The 24,754-nt window shown below is 46.1% G+C and overlaps 1 protein-coding gene across 1 annotated transcript; it reads left to right on the top strand.

The window, feature by feature from the left end:
- The first annotated feature begins 16,155 nt into the window (after positions 1 to 16,155).
- Positions 16,156 to 18,983, top strand: LOC119345053. The gene is made up of 3 exons (XM_037615291.1): positions 16,156 to 16,599; positions 17,564 to 17,682; positions 18,495 to 18,983. Exons 1-3 carry the CDS (start codon positions 16,171 to 16,173, stop codon positions 18,640 to 18,642), a joined length of 696 nt encoding a protein of 231 aa, XP_037471188.1. The 5' UTR covers positions 16,156 to 16,170; the 3' UTR covers positions 18,643 to 18,983.
- Positions 18,984 to 24,754: the final 5,771 nt, after the last annotated feature.

The raw sequence follows: 24,754 nt of genomic DNA, 5'->3' as shown, positions 1-24,754 counted from the left end.
CAACAGAGAATGTTGGGTGTTTAAGCAGGCCGGCAAGTTGAATGAAAACAAGGAAAAGGGGAGGCATAGCAATGACGACGAGGAGCCCCGGCTACCGAACACAGGAGGACAGAAGAAATTCCCTCCCCAAGTAAAAACGCTAACTATGATATACGCAACCCATATTCCCAAGAGGGAGCGGAAGCGTACTTTAAGGGACGTCTACACGATGGAGCCTGTCGCCCCAAAGTTAAAGCCATGGTCCTCTTGCCCGATCACCTTCGATTGCAGGGACCACCCGACCAGTATCCGTCATGGCGGTTCGGCCGCGTTGGTCCTCGACCCCATTATTGATAGATTCCATCTTACACGAGTCCTTATGGACGGTGGCAGTAGCCTGAACCTGCTCTATCAGGATACAGTGTGCAAAATGGGCATTGATCCCTCAAGGATCAAACCCACCAACACCACCTTTAAAGGTGTCATACCAGGTGTAGAGGCCTGTTGCACGGGCTCAATCACACTGGAAGTGGTCTTCGGATCTCCGGCCAACTTCCGAAGCGAGGAGTTAATCTTTAATATCGTCCCCTTCCGCAGTGGCTATCATGCACTGCTCGAAGGAACCGCATTCGCCAGATTCAATGTGGTGCCACATTATGCCTACCTCAAGCTCAAGATGCCAGGACCTCGCGGGGTTATAACAGTCAATGGAAACACAGAGCGCTCCCTCCATACGGAGGAACACACTGCGGCCCTCGCAGCAGAAGTACAGAGCAACCTTCTTAGGAAGGCCTCCAATTCGACAATAAAGCCCGCGGACACCGCCAAGCGTGTCTGAAGTACTCTGCAACAAGATCATTCAGCTAGACTAGAGCTCGCCTAGCAATCCGGCCTCCGTCCTGATCCTAGTCAAGTGGCGAAATTTGTGCCATGCGTACATAACTATGCACTTAAAATACCATGGGCACGGGCGGAGGCACGGCGACAAGGTGGTCCACAATGCAGATCAACCGCTCCAGGATTCGTATACCTTCACCCCTTTTCTCTCTTTTAGGTCCCTATTTTCTGGAGGCTCTTCGGATAGTCCGATCATCAGACCCAGCACGGGACGGAGACACCAACGAGACAAGGAACTTTGACGTACAAGGGAATCCCCAGGTGGTCTCCTATCACGATCATTATACCTGTTTTACATACCCATACGCAGCTCACTCTTGGTTAGGACATGTCAAATAGTCCTATTTTGCTTATCGCACTACTTGTATACGTACGCCTTGATGTACCATTCAAACAACAATAGAAAATAATGTACAGCATCAGCTTATTATTACATTTCTTTATCTTTTCCTTGACTGTTTATTTATTACAACTTGCACACGTATACGTTGGTACGACTCAGTCCGCCAGGGGCTTCAGTATACCCCATAACACGGCAGGAAAGTCCGAACACTTTCAACAGTGCGGCACCCCAAACTTATAGCACTATATGCATCAGCTCCGAATCATGTCTTGGGTCAATAGTTGGGTTTGCCCGGCTCCCATGTTTTGCCGCCTTACGTTCCGCTATATCGGCTAAGGTGACACAGGGAGAACTATTGCGATTATGCCCCGGTTCTTCCGGACAAGCACCTCAGTAGAGAAAGCCGAAAACTAACTGTCATGATACGGCGAGAGATGGTCACTGTTCGAGAGGTTTCAGATCCTTAAAGATTTTTTCCGCTTCGGGCGAGGAATCGGTCTTTGTCCGATTTAGGCATGTATAGCGCCCCAAGTTCGTCCTTCCGAATGCCAGGGGCTTCGCCGAAATTTAAAGTTATAGAGCTCCTATGGCCAAGTGAGAGTGATAAAGTCGTATAGTCCGATTGCCTGGTTCGTTGTGCCGAACACCTCCTTAAAGGACCCAAAACTGGTGTAAAGAGTGTTTGGATTTATCCTGAACACCCCTGTACTAGCTATGTGGGGGTAGAAGCCGACGACTGGCCAACTCTCAAAATTTCATAAACGGCCGCACAAGAGAGATAATTTTAAATACACATGCAACATATACTACATGGTGAACTTGTTTTATATTACAGGATAGGATAAAATGAATGTATTCGTTCAAAGATTACATCCTTCGCACATCGCTCCGCCATAATGCGGGCTCCCTCCAGGACTCCATCATAATACATCTCGGGACGATGGTGCTCCTTGCCCTCTCGCAGTCCCTCGGTCATGAGCGCCTTGGCATTCATCTTGGCCCAATGCATCTTGGCATGGGCAAATGCCATCCGCGCACCCTCAATGCAAACCGACCGCTTTATGATGTCAAGTCACGGGTAGGCACTTACAAGCCGCTTAACAAGTCCGAAGTAACTATTAGGAAGGGGCTTGGCCGGCCACAGCCGGACTATAAGGTCCTTCATGGCCAGTTCAGCCGCCTTGTGCAGTTCCACTAACTGCTTCAGCTGGTCGCTCAAGGGGCGCGGATGCTCTGGCCCAAGGTACTGGGACCAGAACAACTTCTCCGTCGAGCTCCCTTCTTCGGCTCGGTAGAACTCCGCAACGTCCGCTATGCTACGCGGCAAGTCTGCAAATGCTCCTGGAGAACTCCAAATTCGGGTTAGTAAAAAGAATGTTTCCTTCACATGCTTGCTTTGCATAACAAATGCCTTACCCGCCGCAATCTTTTGGGCTTCCTGGACTTCCTGGAGGGCTTTCTGGGCTTCGGCCCGGGTGTCTTGTGCACTCTGGAGGGCCTTGGAAATCTCGGACTCTTTAGTTTTCGAGTCACGCTCCAAGGATTCACACTTCTTGACGACATCCTGGAGCTCTTGCTGCACCTCGCCAACCCGGGCCTCAAGCTTCTCGCATGCAGCGTGTTCCTTGGCCGCTTTGTCTTCGGCCTCGGCTAACGCCTTCTTCAGGGTCGCCACCTCAGTCGTGGCCCCTACAACAGTTCATAACGCTTTCGTCAGCATGAACCAATTACCACTAATAAGTATACAGGCAGAGCACTATGTACCTTGGCTCTCCGCCAGCTGCCTCATCACAAGGCCGAGTTCTTCCTTGGTCCGCTCCAGGCTCTGCTTTAGTCCGGAGACCTCCGCAGTACGAGCGGCAGCAGCTAGCAGCGATGCCTGCTTATTCACATATACATTTTCTGTTAGACTCCTGCGGATATTATTTGACCCTCTGTTTGGCTTTTCTTTCCGAACACCAAACAGAGAATTAGGGACTACTATCTATACTGTGATATTTTTCTACACTTTTGTTACTTACCTCAAAGCCTGTTAGGAGGTTGGCGCAGGTTTCAGCCAATCCGCTTTTGGCAGACCGGACCTTCTCAATCACTGCACTCATAATAGTACAGTGTTCATCTTCAATGGAAGCGCCGTGAAGCACTTCCAGCAAGTTATCCGATGCCTCTGGATGGACAGAGGTCATCGGTACAGGCGGCTCGCCCTCCTTAGCGAGAGGGTGTCTGCCTGAGTTCGGAACCACCTGGGGTTCCGGAGCCGTGTTTGGCTGGGGGCCAAATTCACTACGGTCCCCGTTATTAGAGTCCATGGGGGTCTTCCCCCCCCCCCCATGTGTCCGGCTGCTGGGATCTCGCCTTGGGGCATCTCCAGAACCATCTCCCCCTGGTCCGCCATCCTCTGGGAGAACACTTCAGTGTCATCCGCAGGCCTGGGGGAGGAGGCCGTCGGGAGTGACTCGCTGTTCATCGCCGATGGGTCCAGGGAATCAACAATATAAGGTCTGAACTTATCACATGCGAACACAAATGCTATTTTTTTCTTCAGTAGTAGCATAATTTCTCTGGGCATTGTCTAGAGTTTTGCTAGCATATTGGATAACATTTAATTTTTTATCAACTCTTTGTCCTGGAACAACACCTACAGCATAATCACTAGCATCACACATAATTTCAAAGGGTAAATTCCAATCAGGTGGCTGAACAATGGGTTCAGAAATCAAGGCTTTCTTAAGTATTTCAAATGCTTATACACAATCATCATCAAAGATAAAAGGAGCATCTTTTTGTAAGAGATTAGTCAGAGGCCTAGAAATTTTAGATAAGTCTTCAATAAACCTCCTATAAAAACCAGCATGACCAAGGAAACTTCTTATACCTTTGATGTCCTTAGGACATGGCATCTTTTCAATAGCATCTACTTTAGCTTTATCAACTTCGATACCTCTTTTAGAAATTTTATGCTCCAAGACAATACCTTCATTAACCATAAAGTGGCACTTCTCCCAATTCAAGACAAGGTTAGTTTCTTCACATCTCTGCAAAACTCGACCAAAGTTGCTTAAGCAATCTTCAAAAGAAGTTCCGTAATCGGACAAATCATCCATGAAAACCTCAACAATCTTTTCACATAAGTCAGAGAATATAGTAGTCATACATCTTTGAAAGGTAGCAGGTGCATTGCATAAACTAGAAGGCATATGTCTATAAGCAAAAGTACCGAAAGGGCAAGTAAAAGTGGTCTTTTCCTGATCCTCTTTCGACACAGGTATTTGAGAGAAACCAGAATAACCATCTAGAAAGCAAAAATGTGTATGTTTGGATAATATTTCTAGCATTTGATCAATAAAAGGTAGAGGGTAATGATCTTTTTTAGTAGCTTTATTTAATTTTCGGAAATAAATTACCATTCTATACCCTGTAACAATTCTTTGTGGGATCAATTCATCCTTATCATTAGAAACAACAGTAATACCTCCCTTTTTAGGGACACAATGGACAGGACTTACCCACAGACTATCAGCAACAGGATAAATTATACCTGCCTCGAGAAGCTTTAGTATTTCATTTCTTACCACTTCTTTCATTCTAGGATTTAACTGTTGTTGGTGATCAACAACTGGTTTAGCATCTTTCTCCAATTTTATTTTGTGCTAGCATAGACTGGGACTAATGCCCTTAAGATCATCAAGAGTATATCCAATAGCAGTACGGTGCGTCTTCAAAGTTTTCAATAATTTCTCTTCTTCATGCTCTGAAAGGTTAGCACTAATAATAACAGGATGTATCTTCTTTTTTATCAAGATAAGCATATTTAAGAGTATCAGGTAACTGTTTAAGCTCAAACACAGGATCACCCTTGGGTGGAGGAGGATCTCCTAGAATTTTAACAGGAAAGTTGTGTTTCAAAATAGGTCCATGTTTAAAGTATACTTCATCTATTTCCCTTCTTTCACTCATAAACATATCATTTTCATGGTCTAGCAAGTATTGTTCTAAAGGATCATTAGGAGGCACGACAATAGAAGCAAGATCAATAATTTCATCTTTACTAGGCAATTCTTTATCATGGGGTTGTCTACGAAATTTAGCAAAATTAAAATCATGAGACATATCCCCTAAACCAAGAGTAACAATATCCTTTTCGCAGTCTATCTTAGCATTAACATTATTCAAGAAGGGTCTGCCAAATATAATGGGACAAAAGTCATCTTGTGGGGAACCAAGAACAATAAAATCAGTAGGGTATTTAATTTTCCCACACAAGACTTCAACATCTCTAACAATCCCAATTGGTGAAATAGTATCTTTATTAGCAAGATTAATAGTAACATCAATATCTTCTATCTCAGTAGATGCAATATCATGCATAATTTCTTTGTATAAGGAATGAGGTATTGTACTCACACTAGCACCCATATCACATAAGCCATGACAACAATGATCTCCTATTTTAACAGAAACAACAGGCATGCCAACAACAGGTCTATGTTTATTTTTAGTATCAGGTCTAGCAATTCTAGCAGCTTCATCACATAAGTAAATAACATGCCCATCAATATTATCGACCAAGATCTTTAACCATAGCAATACTAGGTTCAACTTTAATTTGCTCAGGGGGTGTAGGTGAGCTTTAGCATGATCCTTTATTCTAACAAGAAAGGGTGGTTTCTCAATATAAGCGGCAGGAATAATAGGTTCAACATTATAAGTAATAGTCTTTTCTTAAACTTTAATGGGTTCTACTACTTTCACTTTAATGGGAGGATGATATTTAAACCACTTCTCCTTAGGGAGATTAACATGGGTAGCAAATGCTTCACAGAAAGAAGCTACTATCTCAAAGTCAAGTCCATATTTAGTGCTAAATTCACGAAAAGCATCGGTATCCATAAAAGATTCAACACAATCAAACTTAGGTGTTATACCTGACTCCTTACCTTCGTCGTCTTCCCAATATTCAGAGTTGCGTTTAATTCTTTTCAATAAATCCCATCTGAATTCAATAGTATTCATCATAAAAGAACCAGTACAAGAAGTATCAAGCATGGAGCGATCATTAAGAGAAAGCCGAGCATAAATTTTTTGAATAATAATTTCTCTTGGGAGCTCATGATTGGGGCATGAATATAACATTGACTTAAGCCTCCCCCAAGCTTGAGCGATACTTTCTCCTTCACGAGGCCAAATATTATATATAATTACGATCACGATGAACCGGATGCATAGGATAAAAACTTCTGATGAAATTCCAATTTCAATCGGTTGTAGTTCCATGATCCAATATCATCACATAGCCTAAACAATTTCAATTCCTTTCCCTTCAAAGATAAAGGGAAGACCTTCTTCTTGCTGACATCCTCGGGCATACCTGCAAGCTTAAATAATCCACAAACTTCATCCACATAGATTAGGTGCATATCGGGATGTAATGTTCCATCTCCTGTATAGGGATTAGCTAGCAGTTTCTCTATCATACCCGAAGGAATTTCAAAGTAAATATTTTCAGTAGGTTCAGTAGCAACTCTTTGCCCTTCTGGTCGGGTTGAAGATACCCCAAACAAGCCCCTCAAACGATTATTTTCCATAGTAACAAGTGACAGTAAATTTTAGCACACTATATAAATGTTTCCTTACCAAATTCCACCTACCAAAGGCGCTTCACTCCCTGGCAACGGCGCCAGAAAAGAGTCTTGATGACCCACAAGTGTAGGGGATCTATCGTAGTCCTTTCGATAAGTAAGAGTGTCAAACCCAACAAGGAGCAGAAGGAAATGACAAGCGGTTTTCAGTAAGGTATTCTTTGCAAGCACTAAAATTATCGGTAACAGATAGTTTTGTGATAAGGTAATTCGTAATGGGTAACAAGTAACAAAAGTAACTGAGGTGCAGCAAGGTGGCCCAATCCTTTTTGTAGCAAATTACAAGCCTGGACAAACTCTTATATAAAGCAAAGCGCTCCCAAGGACACATGGGAATTTCTGTCAAGCTAGTTTTCATCATGCTCAAATGATTCACGCTTGTCACTTTGATAATTTGATATGTGGGTGGACCGGTGCTTGGGTACCGCCCTTCCTTGGACAAGCATCCCACTTATGATTAACCCCTCTCTCAAGCATCTGCAACTACAAAATAAGAATTAAGGTAAACCTAACCATAGCATGAAACATGTGGATCCAAATCAACCCCTTACGAAGCAACACATAAACTAGGGTTTAAACTTCTGGCACTCTAGCAACCCATCATCTACTTGTTACTTCCCAATGCCTTCCCCTAGGCCCAAATAATGGTGAAGTGTCATGTAGTCGACGTCCACATAACACCACTAGAGGAAAGACAACATACATCTCATCAAAATATTGAACGAATACCAAATTCAAATGATTACTTATAACAAGAATTCTCCCATGTCCTCAGGAACAAACGTAACTACTCAAAAATCATATTCATGTTCATAATCAGAGGGGTATTGAATAGCATTAAGGATCTGAACATATGATCTTCCACTGAATAAACCAACTAGCATCAACTACAAGGAGTAATCAACACTACTAGCAACCCTCAGGTACCAATCTGAGGTTTTGAGACAAAGACCGGATACAAGAGATGAACTAGGGTTTGAGAGGAGATGGTGCTGGTGAAGATGTTGATGGAGATTAACCACCTCTCAATGAGAGGATCTATGGTGATGATGATGGCGGCAATTTCCCCCTCCCGCAGGGATGTTTCCCCGACAAAACAGCTCCGCCGGAGCCCTAGATTGGTTCCGCCCAGCTTCCGCCTCGAGACGGAGGCGCTTCGTCCTGAAAGCTTCCTTATGATTTTTTCCAAGGCAAAAGTCACCATATAGCAGAAGATGGGCATCGGGGGCCTGCCAGGTGGACCACGAGGCAGGGGGCGCGCCCAAGGGGTAGGCGCGCCCTCCACCCTCGTGGCTGCTGGGTGGCCCCCCTCTGGTGCTTTCTTCGCCCAATATTTTTATATTCCAAAATTTACTTTCGTGGAGTTTCAGGACTTTTGGTGTTGTGCAGAATAGGTCACTAATATTTGCTCCTTTTCCAGCCTAGAATTCCAGCTGCCGGCATTCTCCCTCTTCGTGTAAACCTTATAAAATAAGAGAGAAAAGGCATAAGTATTGTGACATAATGTGTAATAACAGCCCATAATGCAATAAATATCGATATAAAAGCATGATGCAAAATGGACGTATCAGTGCCAAGGGCACAAAGGTCTGCAACTGTGCCAGCCAGTGACACAAGGCTAGTACACCAGCACCGACAGCTACATCCTCTGTTGTTCCTCCAGTTGCTACTCCACCAAATCCATAGACCTCTTCGGATGCATTCGTTGCAGGACTCCTCTCCACGCCACCTCTGCACTCCGGAGCTCCCGGAGATCGTGCTTAGAGAGCCGCATATCACTATGCATTTTCAAGCTTTTTGGTAACTTGTTGCCAAGGGGGAGAAAGTGTATAGATCATAGGCGTCAAGAGAGTGTGTGTGTTTTGCTTCTTCTGCCTCTCTTGCTACTTTATTTTATTGCTTGTTTGGGTGATACACTATTTGTGCTTGTGTGTGAGATACTTCTATGATCATGTGTTTGATCATATCATACTTTAATGTTTGTGCTTGAATGATGATATTCTATCTCTCATGTATAATTATTCATATCTTGTCTTGGTAATGAGTGCATATTTCATATTCTATCATTTTGAGCGCTCCACCAAGATGTATGTGACATGAAAGAGTAACTCATGATCCTAATCGATTGTGCATTTGCATTCAAAAGCAAATTTTAAATAATGCACAAATTTAGGGGGAGCTCTTGCTTATCACATACTTCTCAAAGCAATGATGTACTTCATTTATATTATCATTTGTCGAAGCTTTGGTCTATATGTTGTTATCAATTACCAAAAAGGGGGAGATTGATAGCGCAACTAATCCCCGGGTGGTTTTGGTAATTCATAACAACATATAGCTCAATAAACTAATATCCTTTCAAGATTAATGTTTCAGAAAGTTCAATGATTGGTATGGCATGGACTATAGATGTGGACCCGTCACAATGCTAAGGACACATATTGGCAAAAGCTCAAGACTCTACATTTTCATTTTAGTTATCCAAGATCACATTGAGTCCATAGGAAAAGCCGATACTATTAAAAGGGGATGAGGTGTTGCTTAATGGCTTGCTTACTCAAAATGCTTAGTGATATGCTCCAAAAGCCCTCAACCACTTTCTCATTTCCACATATGTCCTAAACCTAAAGTCAAACTCGGACCCACCGATTTGATCTATCCGGCGCCACCGAATTCACTTAACATAACCATAGCCAGAAACCATAATCAGTTCGATCTCACCGATAGGGATCTCGGTCTCACCGAGATGGGATTGCAAACTCTTAGTTTTCCTTCGTAACGTTTCTGTCTAACCGAGATGAGCGATCGGTCCCACCTAGTTGGAAATGCAAACTCTCTGTTTCCTTTTCGCAAAGTTTCGGTCTCACCGAAGTGAGCGATCGATCCCATCGAGTTTTCCTGACCAAGTCTCTATTTGCTTATTACTGAAATCAATCTCACCGAGTTCATGTGATCGGTCTCACCGATATGAGGTTTTTCCCTAACCCTAGTGCATCGGTCTCACCGAGTTGGTATTGTCGGTCCCACCAAAAACCGTAACGTCCACATTTTGAACCAGATCGGTCTCATCGAGTTTCACTATTCGGTTCCACCGAGTTTGGTAAATTGTGTGTAATGGTTAGATTTTGTGTGGAGGCTATATATATCCCTCCACCCCCTTCTCCATTCGAGAGAGAGCCATCAGAACGTGCCTGCACTTCCACTACTCATTTTCTGAGAGAGAACCACTTACTCATGTGTTGAGACCAAGACATTCCAATCGAACCACAAGAATCTTGATCTCTAGCCTTCCCCAAGTTGCTTTCCACTCATATCATCTTTCCACCATATCCAAATCTATGAGAGAGAGTTGAGTGTTAGGGAGACTATCATTTGAAGCACAAGAGCAAGGAGTTCATCATCAACACACCATCCATTACCTTTTGGAGAATGGTGTCTCCTAGATTGGTTAGGTGTCACTTGGGAGCCTCCGTCAAGATTGTGGAGTTGAACCAAGGAGTTTGTAAGGGCAAGGAGGCCATCTACTTCGTGAAGATCTACCCAAGTGAGGCAAGTCCTTCGTGGGCGATGTCCATGGTGGGATAGACAAGGTTGCTTCTTCGTGGACCCTTCATGGGTGGAGCCCTCCGTGGACTCGCGCAACCGTTACCCTTCGTGGGTTGAAGTCTCCATCAACGTGGATAGCACCACCTATCGGAACCACGTCAAAAATCTTCGTGTCTACATTGCGTTTGCTCCCTCCAAACTCATCTCCTTTACCTTCATATGCAATGATTTACATTTTGTTGCTATATTCTTAGAATTGCGTGTGTAGGTTGATTGCTTGACTTGAGTTAAGTTGCTAAAACCTGGCAAGACTTAAAATTGGGAAAAGGTAGATTTTTATTTGGTCAAGTAGTCTAATCACCCCCCCCCCCTCCTCGAGACATACTTTCGATCCTACAAACATATTAATCCCTATATATTTGGATGGAAGGAGTTCATCCATTGGCAACCAAAATTTCAGCAACAAATGAGACAATGACCAAAATTTATAAATTTGACCATATTTATATTAAAAATATCAACATCTACGATACAAAAGTTATACAATATGAACATTAAATTCATGACACATCTAATGTATTTATTTTGTATTACAAATGTTGATACTTTTCCTTGCAAAGTTGGACAAACTTGGTGAAGTTTGCTTCTAGCAAATTTTATATTCAGAGTAAAACAGAACATAAGGGTGTCTGAGTTAATAGACAAATATAGAGCTGGTCGTGAGTTCGGATCTATTACGGGGGAAATGTGGTTTGGCAAATAACTTTCTCCAAATTTAATAGGCAGTCGATTCTTTGGCTGGGCTAGTGTGGGCAGCGAAGCAAAATGACATGTATGATGCGTCTGGTTACCTGCATAAAGCCCAACTAGGCTCAAGCGGGAAGAAAAAACTTGCTTGGATGCATACAGGGAGGCCTAACTCGCATCGGCACAAAATTTAAAACACCCCAGAGCGTGGCTCACTTGGAACGTTTGAATCGACAGTTTCCAGCGAGCCAGGTTGATTCGGGCGCAAAAGTAGGACACAACGTTCGCTGCGGTGCGGAGGGAATCGGGGCAGAGAAGAAGAAGAAGAAGAAGAAGAAGAAGAAGAAGAAGAAGAAGAAGATGGAATTCCACCTACTAAGCATCGATGAACTTTCCCCTATTCAACCATATGGCTCTTGATTTGTACTGCCATTTGTTAATAGCTAGGATGAATTGTCATTTGTTTTTTCTTGATAGGACCAAGACGATGTTGAAACCGTGTGTGGTAAGGTCACCGCAGATGAGAAGTGGTGATCACACCTTATGTTGTTTGCGACCAAACAATGTGTGGCTCGTCTAACAAGTGCAACTTAGACAACTAAACACCGCGCTAAAAATTGCTTCCTTGATGCAGTTAGCCTACGTGCAGGCAAACAAACAACATACAAATCTTTATTTTTTATGTGCATTATCTTAAGCAGGCTCAACTGGGACAAAGTATGCAAAGTGACTAAAATAAAGATGGCAACCAAACATGTCAGTAAAGACAATGCCCATTTATTGATTTATATATAAACTAAGAGCATAATTGGTTTGATGCCAAAAGTTGACATGCCAAATTTTGGCTAGAGATTGATTGCTTGCCAATTCTCGTTGCCAATCTCACAAAAAGTTGTCAAATGTTGGCAACTTTTGATTTTGCCAAATATTGACAATGTCAAATGTTGGTAGCAAATCAATTATGCTCTAAAATAAGCAATTACGATAGGTTTATTTGGAGCTACAATTAGTAGTAGTACCAGTAATAGTACTGTTGTCCTTCCCCTGAGTAAAAGCTGACCTGAAATCATTATTAGGACAAAGTAGGACCTTGCCTTTGAGGTACAGCCTCTACAGCCCACCACCATTGCTTGCAGAGAGGTACGGTTACGACCAGGTCAAAACACTTGCCTTTAATCCCAAAGGTGGATTAGATCCCGATTAGTACTAGTAGTTAGCACACTTTCTGTGAAAGGTGATTTGTAGTATATTATTGTTAGGATCAAACTGGACAGCGGAATGAGAATCTTGCAGGGCGTATATTAATTCGAGCTTCAGACGAGAAGAGCCCTGCCCTGCCTCTCTGGCGCGACGGTAGGTGTGCACTGGGCACGGCTGAGCTGACTGATCCTTCACAGGCCTCTTGAAGTCCCGATCGCCTCTGCTTTCGCTGCCTCGGCGTGATGAGTTTTATTCGCTCCTTTGGCGAAAAGAATCCATGCTTTTCGATATCTTTTCCCGCGGCTCACATGGCCGTAGAAGAAGCTGTACGTCGTCCATAGTAAACCGTACACAAAGTCGAACAAACGAGCCAGCGTTATCATCGTGGCAGTACACTGTACAGCTCGTGGCCGGTCTCAACCGAAGTGGCACGAAGTAGCCCAGAGCTGATGGTACCGGCCAAAAACGAGTAAAGAAACCACGAAATGGTCACTGCTCAGCTATCTTCTCTTCTTCAAACCTTTTCTTTGTGTACCAGCCGTTTGTTTTTTCAAACCTTTTTCTTTATGCGTACTAGCCGTACGTGCGTCGTAAAGGCTGCGGAGTGCGGACCCTGTGCGGCACGCACGCACGCGTGCGTACGTGCAGCGGTGCGTCGCATTGCCCGTGTTGAGATGTGCACGGGTCCGCCGGGGTGGCAGGCCCCGGCACCACACGTCACGTCGCTTTGCTGCGGCGGTGTTTTCAGGAAACGGCAAGTTCCTCCTCTGCATCCAGCGCTGACACCATGCCAGGGACGTGCCGTGCCGCGCTCTGCGATGGGCCGAGAATCTTCAGCGTCCATCCCGGCCACCCTCGCTACGAGCCAAACCATGATATATACAGGTGACTGCCTTCTCCCTCTCTGTGTATATCTCCATTTCCTCGCAGATACGCCAGCCTAATGTGGAAAATTTTGCGGTTATGGCCAGTGGTTATTACAACTAAAGATGGTAAGCTGTGCGGTGAAGAAATCCGTGCTTCTATTTTTGTCGGAGAGAAAAATAGGAAGAAATCCGAGCGTGCTTCTTTCCAGACTTGCAAAAGCAAAAGTCCTCCTGTGCCCGGGCATGCACGGGTACGTGCAATCTATTCTAGAGCCGCGAAGTTCCAAGGTGATGATGGTTTTGAATTGATCAATCAGTCTGAATAAAAAGCGACGCTTGTTCCTGTCCTCGATAACAAACGAAGGGGAAGGGACGCCGTCGGTGCTCACGTGAAAATTGTAGAGTGGCGCGAGTGACTCCAGAATCCAGATTCCAGATGGTCTTAGAGCATCTCCAACAGCTGCGCTAAGCGCCGCGCGCAAAAATTCTGTTTGCCGCGCACGCTTCGGCTGGTTTAGCGCGGCCGCCAGCGCTGGCTCCAGTAGCCGCGCTATAATGCAGCTCGCAAAAATACAGCGCGTGCGCCGCACAAACCACATATACATTTTAAAGAAGAAGAGCAAAAATGATCAAACAAACAAAATAAATCAACAATAAATAGTTTAATTTCGTTATCATTACAACTCAAACAAATAGTTTATCGTTCAGTACAACAAATAATGCAATAAACACAACAAGTAATGCAGAAATTATGATGCTCTTTGTCGTCCATACCATGCCCACCACTCTTCAATCAGATCATTCTGAAGTTCATTGTGTGTTGTGGGACGCCGAATGGCATGATAGGAGGCAATAAAACGGGCTACCCTTTCAGCCCTCCGTCGCACTCGCACGGGATGTCCCAAGAGTTCATACTGTGAGTAGTCTAAATCCTGGCCACGCTCATTCTCGATGATCATGTTGTGCATGATCACACAAGCGTGCATGATGTACCAAAGTATTTTTTGATCCCAAAATCTAGCCGGTCCTCTCACAATAGTAAATTGGGCTTGCAAAATCCCAAACGCTCTCTCCACATCTTTTCTAGCCACCGCCTGAGCATTGTGGAAATCAAGATATTTCTTACCTTCCGGCTTTTTCAACGGCTTCACGAAGGTTTGTCACTTTGGATAGATGCCATCCGCTAGATAATAGCCATAATTGTACGTACGGCCATTTGCTACAAACTGCACAGGTGGCAACTCACCGTTTGCAATCTTATTCATCAGTGGTGACCGGTTGACAACATTTATGTCATTCAAAGATCCAGGCATTCCAAAGAATGCATGCCAAATCCAAGTCTCCTGATCGGCCACCGCTTCAAGGATTATAGTGGAACCCTTTTTTGGCCATGAAATTGCCCATGCCATGCCTTTGGACAATTCTTCCAACTCCAATGCATGCAATCTATTGAGCCAAGCATGCCAGGAAAGCCGCGTGCTTTGTTCATCGCCAATAGCCTTGCGGCGGTCTCAGCAGTGGGAGATCTCAAATACTCCTCGCCAAACACTTGCACAATTCCCACTGCAAAGCGCTTGACACACATGATGGCTTGGCTCTCACCCATAGCCAAGTGATCATCAACTAGATCAGCCGGGATACCGTATGCCAACATACGCAAAGCGGCTGTCACCTTCAGAAAGGTGCTATGCCCGAGCTCTACGGAGGCATTCCTCCTTTGCTGGAAAAACCGGTCATGGCTCGCTAGTTTCTCTGCAATGCGCCTGAACAAGTCGGTGCTCATCCTAAACCGACGATGAAAATACGACTCCGGGTATGTGGGATTCTCCATGAAATAGTTCTTCATCAATCTGTTATGGGCATCAATCCTATCTCTTCAAATTTTCTCTCGACCCATAACCGAACCACCGTGCTTCGGTTTTTTATTGATATGCATAGCTAGGATCATTGCAAGATCCTCCTCCTCTTCCATATCAAATTCTTCTTCGGAAGAATCAAACGACGAAGTCATCTACAATGTTCAATACTATACTATAAAAACTACAATTCAAAACATGCCCCAAATTCATGAAGTTTGAGCAATACATACCTTGTAGGCGTTTTGTCGAACACCTTGCGGGCGCGGCGCGGCAGCGAGCGCTCGGGCGCTGTTCCTCGGACGACGGAGGCGCGCGAGCGCCGGCGGGACTAGAAGGGGATGGGGCGGAAGCGCGGCGGCGCGGGGATAGGCCGGGGAAGCGCCTGAGCGATCGCCGGGGGCGCGGGCGGCGGCGGCGGCGCGGCCGGGTGGGGGTGGAAGTGGGAGAGAGTGTGCCGCGCGCTGCAGCGGGCGCCCGTAATACACCGCGCAGGACAGTGTTTCCGACAACGCGTCCAACTCGTTATAGCGCGCGCGGTTTTTGCGCGCCCGCTGGAGCAACCCGCCGCGTTGCGCGCGCGCTAAAACCGACTAATTTGCAGCGCGGCTCTAGTATAGCGCGGCTGTTGGAGATGCTCTTGAAAGGTACGGAGCCTACCCATACGGACCAGCATTAGTGTCCTAACTACCAAATGTAACCGCAGCTGAACAAGTGTCGCCCGACAAAACAACCGAATTACCAGACCACCGTACCCAAAGTACACCAGCAACGACAAGCGTCTACTCACAAGACTACGTGAAATCCTTCTTTGGACTTGCTAATGCTAATGCTGGCAGAGTGGCCTACCAACGGCTAGGGCTTTGTAACCCTCGAAAAGTTACCAATGTTTTGGCTGGTAATTTGTGTATTCACCCGTGTGTGCGACCTGTGTCCTTTTCTGAGTCCACCCCGTCCTTATTACTCCCGCCAGCCAGCGCCTGTCCCCGCTTTAAAGCAGGAAACAAACGTTGCACACCACCGCGCACCAACGCCCAGAGCACCGCACCGAGCCGACCGCCGCGCGCTGCAAGGCGGGGAGGGAGGGCAGGGGATCGATGGGGAGCAGCGGGGGCAGCAGCGACTACTTCCTGCGCCAGCTGAGCTCCAGCGACGGCGGCAGCGCACCGGCGCCGGCGCCGCGCCAGCCGGAGGAATGGGAGTGCGGCGCCGGCACCGGCAGGCGCGGGTCGAGGAGGTGGTCGAGGAAGAAGGCGCGGGCGAGAGGCCACCGGCGCGGCGGCGGCGGCGGGTTCTGCGGCGCCCCGGAAGAGGCCGCGGCGGCGGGGAGGAAGCGGGTGATGGTGGTGGTGGACCAGAGCTCCGGGGCCAAGCACGCCATGATGTGGGCGCTCACCCACGTCGCCAACCGGGGGGACTTCCTCACGCTGCTCCACGTCCTGCCGCGCGGCAGCGGCGCCCGCGGCGAGGAGGCCTCCGCGCTCGCCAACTCCCTCGGCTCCCTCTGCAAGGCCTGCAAGCCCGAGGTGCGTGCCCGTTCTCTGTCGTCCTGCAACCAGACCTGTTCTTCATCTAACAAGAAGAAGAACTGGTCACTTGGTAGTAGTACCTCGCAGTACATTAGCTAGGATGTTTTGCATCTCATTACACTTGAAAATGGCATCTCATTACTCTTAGGGACATCAGGTGGCACCGACAGGTGTGATTTGTTGTAGACTAGTTTGTTTTACAGTATGCATTATGACCTGAAGCTTCATTAAAAAACGACCTTAAGCACTGGATATAGTGGTACAAAGAATGCTGCCTGCTTAACTAGAATTTGTTTCGGAGCGAACGAAGGGGGAAAGATGCTAGTTGTGGTAACTCTGTATTTTTGGGCCTCTTCAAGCATAAAAGGACACTGCACTGCACTAAGATTTCTCTACAGAGAAACCTGTGCTAGCCTAGTTGGTACTGTGACTTTTCTCAGATCAAGTGTTTTTGGGTGTCTTGGCCCACTTGGAGGCAAGAGTTACGCTAGGTAGAGATGTAGATCAGATCAGGACATTCATGAAAAGGAAAGGCAAGGGAATCATCATAGCCAACCTTTTTATTCATGGATCATGGCAGGCCTAAAGCTAGAAGGGCCACCTCAACTTCATCAAATCGAGGTTGGAAAGGGGCAAAAATTGTGTGGTTCCCGCCTAGATGCCCGGGAATCATATGCCCAAAAATCTCTCAAAATTTGTAGCCTAGTCTTGTACTGTAGAAGAAACCTTTAATAAAAAATGAAAAAGAAATAGAATTTTTCTTGTTACTGTTTTAAAAATAAGTAAAAGACTAGAAATGCTTCGGAGTGTACTTGTGATTGTTGGCAGTGGATGCATATTCACTGTTCGTCGTCGTTTAGCCCGTGAAATGGGAGGGGCTCGTCGTCCCTTCACATTCACAGTGCCCCATGCCGGCTACTACTACAGTGTTATAATATTTGGTTTGGGTGAATGTGGTTAGGTGGAGGTGGAGGCCCTTGTGATCCAAGGGCCCATGCTGGCCACCGTCCTCAGCCAGGTGAAGAAGCTGGAGGCGTCCGTGCTCGTGCTCAGCCAAAGCAAGCCGTCCCCTTTCTGCTGGTAAGCATCCATCCATGCACCTCTCGTACCACCGCTACAGCACAAGATGCATAGACCCCGCAAAAAAAAAAAAGCACAAGATGCATATGCATGCACACCTGTATCCCTTTGTCACGGAATCGTCCCGTAGAAAGTTAAAAAGGGAAGAATCTATACACCGCTGGCTTGGCCCATCACGCTGTAAAGCCCATTGTCCTTTGTAAACCAAGATCTGGAGAGCTTTGAGCCTTTCACGATACAAAGATCTTCATAAGAGCTTTGAGGCTTTCACCATACAAGCGGAGAAAGTTGATAGCTGCCCGTGTGTGATAAGTTTTGGAAGGGATTTTTAGGCTCAGCTTAACTGAACTTTTTGTCAGGGAATAAGCTGTATTTTTGGAAGAAAACTTAGAAAAAGGTCTTCAGAGTTCAGAGAGTAGAGCAGGAACGGGGGCTCTGCCTTTTTACTGTATTATTGCACAAGAGCTAGTAGAGCCATGTGCCAGCCATAAATCAGGGATGCCTTTCCCTGTCCTTTGTGCTTAAACTCTAGATGAATCGAGTACGAGCGAGAAACCATGATGGGAGGAGTACTGTGGGGCTACTGTGCACTGACCATTGCAGCATTGCTGACTTGCTGCTGGTGTTGTACGACTCACTCATGTAGTCATGTGGCGGCTTAAACCCCCACGAAAAAGAAATGACAGCCTCTGAAAAGTTACCTTATCACCATGCTAATTCAACTGCCATGTTGAGCGGCAAGTGTTACCCTAATCACCTTGTTAAAGAGGTCTTGAGTTGCTGACAAGTTTTGTGGTTACGAAATGATGCAGCTTCATGCGGAGCCGCGGCGAGGTGCTGGTGGAGGAGTGCATCAGCAGGGCGGAGTGCCTGACGCTGGCGGTGCGGCGGCAGAGCAAGGGCGTCGGCGGCTACCTCGTCAGCACCCGGTGGCAGAAGAACTTCTGGCTCCTGGCTTGACGTTCGTTCACTCACAACAAGAGCCTCCCTGGATGATTTTACTGCCGATCGAGAGGCTAAAATAAGTGATCACTGCAACAATGACCCTCTGGTACTCCTTGTATGTTTGTTTCTGTGCGTGTGTTTTCTCTGTGTGTGTGTGCATGCTTGTGTGCGTGTGTTGTCATTCCTTGGTTAATCAATTAGCAATAACCCTCACTATGCTGATGTAAAGCCAAAAGCTGACCCCCTTCATGTAACATATCTGTGCTCTGCGTGTATGTTTGTTTGTTGAGTTTGAGCAGGACACAGTGCATGAGCTCTACCATTTGTGATAATATTACGCCACGTGTTTGTTTGTATTTGAAGTACCATGTGATGTGCTCGACGACCAACTGTCTCCTCGGTCGGCCGCTCGCTCGTTCGTCCTTAATTAACATGATCGTTCTTAGTTAAGCTCCAGGATGAACACACCTGCAAGACACAGAAAGCTTGAGAAAACAAAGAGAGACAAACACTGAAGTATGCATCAGTTCAGATTCCTACGCACGCGTGATGGTTACCGACTACCAGTACGGTGTCCCCCGTTCAAGGACCCCGAGGAAGTCCGATCGATCGTGCCACGAACGGGAATCAGACACAAGGCGACAGCTCCATTGGCCATGGCCCCCTTGAAACTTCTTCGCCCGAACGCAACGCAGAGATGGGAAGCCGGTGCGGTTTGTCAGAATCACAGCGGCGCTCCGCAGAGTTTTTGCCTGCCCGCCCGGTGCTATCATGATGACGTGTAACACTGTGCTTGCCTGCTTGCGATGGCTATCCTATCCTATCCTATCCTCCTACTACCACACGAGTCATAACTCGTTGGCTCGGGCGGGGGCAGGCTTTTGCTCCCACGGGCGCATCCAGGCCCATCATGAACCGTGGTAGTATCATGATTCGTCTTCAAGGGCTAGGCTCAAGCTCAACAACCTCCCCACTGTGGAGCCATTCAATCCTGCCTGATTTCCGGCAGTCTGGTTGGTACTTGGTACTCTCCTCCTATTCTGTTTCGAGCACGAATATGGTGGATGAGTGAGAGAGAGAGAGAGAGAGCGCGCGACCTGTTCGTTCCTCACGTGCGTGTTTCATCATGTTCCGCAAAGGTCTAGTTCGATTCGAACTCGCTCGCTGCTGATTCGGTGAGCGGAACAGCCGGGGAGTACCTGTTGATTCAGCGGGTGGAACCACGGGTGCAAACATATAAATGTTCGTTTTCGGTCCGTTTTTGACTCATCCCCACCCAAGTTTAGGCTGCGTTTATGGCCAAACCGACAGCGCGCGGACGGCGGGACGCGCGCCCTGTCCTCCCCTGGTCTGCCCGTCGGTGACACAGCCGTCCATTTTTCCTCCATTTCGTCCAAGCCTTCCCGCACGCCCCCTTCTTTCCCTCCTCCATGGACGGCGACCCGACAAACCCTGGCGATGCGGCGCGGCCGTGCGGCCCGCGGCGAAGAAGAAAGGTCCCGAAGGGTCCCAGGAAGCCTCGATCCGAGTGCACGCCGACGGAGATCGCCTTCCTCGACAAAGAAGCAGCGAATAGTAAGGGGCCGGCGGGCAAAGGCGTAGGAGATGAAGGCGGCTGAGGCCCTACGCGGTTGCGGCCGAGGCCCAGCGTCAAGCGCGGCATCTTGCCGACATCAACGAGAAGGAATCCATCGTCGCCAAGGCGCATGCCGTTCTCATGCATGGGTTGGCACGACCACCGGCAGCCATCCTCTCGCTGCAATGGTCGCGGCGAGCATGGGATCGTCGGTCGGTCGTCCTCCTCAGTACAGGTCGAGCTCGTCCAGCACATCCGGCCCGCTGCCTTACGGCCAAGGCAGGCACCGTTCTCCATGTCGTCGAAGGGCAGCGTGGCCGACGTCAGTTCATTTTGAGGCTGACTGGTGTGCCGGACGCTAGCTTTGTTGCCGGCGCAAAAAACCTGTTCATTTTGAGGTTTTGCTCCTATGGCGGCCGTTGGCTTCGTTGCCGGTGTGAAACATGTCTTTTTGAAGGCTGGTTCCTGTGCCGACCGCTGTCTTTGTTAATACCAGCATGAGACTGTAGTCCGCCGGCTGTATTGCCGGCCGGCGTGAACTAGTGCAAACCCCGGCCGCGTCCAACATCCTTTTCTTTTCACGTTTGCATGCACGGATACAAGGTGCGGTCAAAGATGCGGCCGTGCGTTGGGCACCTGATCGACACAAACACAAATTCTGACGGGTGCGGCCTCATTCCCATTCTCAAACGGACTAAATCAACGGACGTTCATTTAGAGCCGTGCATCGGAGTTGGCCTGACAACACCGTGGGTGCTCGGCATCGGCTTGGCCCACGGCGGCTGGGCGCTGACTGAAGAGCCCAAAGATTGGCGTCCAGCCAATCAAGGCGGACCGAGGCCGTGGGTGCACAAGACTGGTTACAACAGATTTGGCAACCTACGTACAATTGGCCCATCCACTCAGAAAAAAACATGTGCAATTGGCTAAAATCGCTAATTAAAGGCATCCCTTGCAAAGGTCATTTTCACCTTCTCAAGCTTTGATAAGTGATGCACTGTCTCCGCATCACTTGTCTATTGTCTAGATTTTTTAAAACATTTTATCTTTTAAACCGTGCGTCCAAATACCTAATGGGTTTCATTGCAGGATTTCTTGCATCGAGATCTTTGAAATTAGATTTCTTGTTAACAGATTTCGATGAACTTTTTTCACAAAAAAGCCGGAGCCAGAACCACATTTTTTTCTTTAGTTATTTCCTCTGTGCATCCACGAGATGCAAATCTATGTTTACCATGTAAGAATTTTTGCCTAATTTCGTGAAATTTTTCCCTTTCTGAGAAGCATATCACGTAAATAAATATGTGCCTCCATGAGAAGCAAATATGTGCTTGTGGAAGCAAACAAATGGCGCAAAAAAAATGTCTTTTTCCCTTTTCCGAGAAGCGCATCGCGTAAACAAATCTATGCGTGCTTCTCATGGGAAAAAACGCACAAAAATATCATGATTTTCCCCTTTTTGAGAAGCACATCGTGTAAACAAATCTGTGTCTCAACGAAATTCATGGTCTTTTCCCTTTCCTGCTTTTCGCGGAAGCAAATCCATGCCTACACGAGAAGCAAATATGTGCTTCTTGTGGAAAAATAGCGCAAAACAATAAAGATTTTTTTCATTTTTGAGAAGCACAACTACAGTTGTGCTTCTCGCAGAAACAAAATTGTGTCTCCATGAGAACTCGTGGAAGAAAAAAGAAATTGTGCAGTTTTTTTTCAAGATTTTGTTCTTCTTTTCGAGTGCTTCATGCGGAACTAAATATGTGCTTCTCGTGAAAGTAAATATTAAATCGTGCAAAAAAAATCACGATTTCTTGAAGCACTCGTAGAAGAATATATGTGTCTCCCGAGGAGCAAATTTGTACTTCTCGTGGAAGCAAAAAAATAAATCACATGAAAAATAAATTCACATTTTTTTCCCTTCCCAAGAAGCACAATGCTTCTCACATAAGCAAATATATGCTTCTTGTGGAAGCACAACTTTTTTACGCAAAAAGTAAAATTCAGGAATTTTTTCTCCAAAACCTAGGAAAGGCGGTCTTAAATCGAAAATCAGAAAACCCGAAAAAACCTATCTAAAATGAAAACATATGTACAGAAAAAAGAATGAAAACCAGAGGGAGCCCCAGCACATGACACGTGACGGCAATCGGCATACTTTTTGAGTTTTGATGCGCTTTTAACCCACTGAAATGACCCTTGCGAGGCCCCAGCAAGGGGTACCATTTAGTTAGTTGCTCTCATAGCCCTAAGAAAACTTGCTCTCATAATTGGCCATTTTTTTCAAAAAGGAAAAAAATGTACAAGTGGACCCCAACTCTTAGAATGGTGGCATATAGATACAAATGCCACATGACAAAAAGTAGTTTGAGACATCTAAATTGATTTTTTTTTCCTCAATGCAGGCTATCACTAGTGGGCCGCATCAATGAATAGAAAATAAAGACTTCCATCACACATGCTTCTCTACTCTTTACTTCAACTTTTTCAGCTTTATGCATCGGACCATAATTTTTTCCCCAAGCACCCGCCTCCTGCAGAGGATCTCGATGCTCCATCCGAACCTATTTTTTTTACATCCCATCCTACATGGCGTGCGGGTCACCACCCTGAGGCTATGCATTGACCATGCCCTTATGAATCATGTGTGTTCTGGACATGCTCACGAGGTGCTCCTATACAACGTCTTATGTGAGAGCTCCTAGTCATCGGTCCCCGTGTCAGGTAACTAAGACAATGCCCGCGTGCCCCCTTGGGTGGGTAATCCAGGAACGGGAGCTGAGTAGCTCACTCGTCAAAGCGCAAGCGCCTATCACTTTTTGTGGTTAGCCTTGTCGACCATTGACTTTTGAGGAAAAAACATGTGCTTGTTTTTTTAATTCAGAAAAAGTCATGGATTTGGAAAAAACTTGAAGACTCAAAAAAATCAGCGAATTTGTAAAAAGTTCACCGATTTCAAAACTGTCTACAGCTTTGAAAATTTTTGCGAATTGATTTTTTTTACAGATTCAAGAAATGCTCATGGATTTTAACAAAAAAGTTTATGAACTAAAAAAATGTTCATAAATTTTAAAAAAGCACACATTTAAATAGGTTCACAAATTCAAAAATATGTTTACAAACTTAAAAAAAAAGTGCATGGATTTGAAATAATGTTCATGAATATTAAAAAGTTCATGGATTTGAACAAAAAATCATGAATTTGACAAAAGTTTATGCACTTGAAAAAAAGTACACGAATTTGAAAAAAGTTCACGAATTTAGAAAAAAAAAGTCCATGGATTTGGAAATTTCACAAACGTCAAGAAACTAAACAGATTTCAAGAAGTTCACGAATTTTGTAAAGTTCAACAGTTTGAATTTTCTTAAAAGAATGAAATTAAAAGAGAAGAAAACGTAAAAACAAAAAGGAAATCCAAAATAGATATAATAAATAAAAATCAAAACACACCGGTAGAAAAACCCATAGAAAAAAACGTAGAAAGAAACCAAACTTATAGATGATGGGGTGTATAAGCGATGAGCCGGCCCACTTATAGAAAACCTATGTACGCTGAGGGTGTGCGCCACCTTTTAGCCAGCCCTTTGTATCCCTTTGAATTTTGCTTCGAATTAATTAAAGCGTGGGGATTCCTTAAAAAATAAATTAGCCGGCCCTAAAAAATTCTACCCTTTTTTCTCAAAAAAATAAAAAAAATCTACCCTTTAGCCTATAAATGGCGCACCAGGCGTACACCTCATAAGAGCTGTCGGGCCACTTGTATGAACCTTCTCTTTTATCAGGAGAATTGGCCCGGAAAGGCACCTGCGTCGCTCCCAGGGGTCGCAAATCTGCACCCTTTCCAGATCTTTGCTCGTCCGAGTTTCCGAGCACCTCCGCACCACCTCTTGTCGTCTCTTGCTTCTCACCCGGCCGTCCAAGCCTGCTCACCTTGGTGCCCTGTGCGCCCTTCCGCCTAAACCGTAGCTCCCACTTCCGGCGGCGTCCGGTGCCTCTTCAGTGGCAGGCGTAGCTCCCATTCGTGCGGTGGTGGTTCTGGCCTGCAACCTAGCTTCCTCATCTCCAACTCTGGCTCTGACAACTTGGGATTGCTCAAACTTTGGCCAAGGAGAAATCCTTGCTCGACCCATCGATGCTAGCAGCATCGACACCCGCGGGTTCTGTCCCCTTCTTGGAGGCGCTGCCATGGCCGTTAACTATGTCCCTTTTCAAGCATCAGGGAAAACATTAGGTCGGGTTTTTTTTTCAGATCGGGTGGTGGCGGCATCTCGCTGTCATTCTTCTTCGTGAAGGCGCTGTCTTGTCTGCTCGCGGCGTCCTCGGGTGTGGATTTGAAGAAGTTGGTCTGTCATGGTGTGTTTAGGTTCAAGCTGCTTCCCTAGGAGGCGAGTTTTGCCGTGTTGTTTTCTCTATTTTAAGCCGAGCATCCCTTGTCTCTCTGCTTGCCTTCTGCGTTCGTGGCATGCGTTTTGTACCAGCTCTGGTACTTATTCTTAACTTCTTCTATCAATGAAATGATACGCAAAGCTTTGCGTATTCACGAAAGTAAAAAAAAA

Source organism: Triticum dicoccoides, chromosome 1B (genome assembly GCF_002162155.2).
Source record: "Triticum dicoccoides isolate Atlit2015 ecotype Zavitan chromosome 1B, WEW_v2.0, whole genome shotgun sequence".
NCBI classification, from domain to species: Eukaryota; Viridiplantae; Streptophyta; class Magnoliopsida; order Poales; family Poaceae; genus Triticum; species Triticum dicoccoides.
Note: the sequence above shows the minus strand (reverse complement) of the source record. Positions and strands in the feature narration are given on the sequence as shown.

Coding starts and splice junctions, on each gene's coding strand:
- LOC119345053 (XM_037615291.1), top strand. CDS start 16,171: ATGGGGAGCAGCGGGGGCAGCAGCGACTACTTCCTGCGCCAGCTGAGC. Junction 16,600..17,563: donor GCAAGGCCTGCAAGCCCGAG/GTGCGTGCCCGT, acceptor GAATGTGGTTAG/GTGGAGGTGGAGGCCCTTGT. Junction 17,683..18,494: donor AAGCCGTCCCCTTTCTGCTG/GTAAGCATCCAT, acceptor GAAATGATGCAG/CTTCATGCGGAGCCGCGGCG.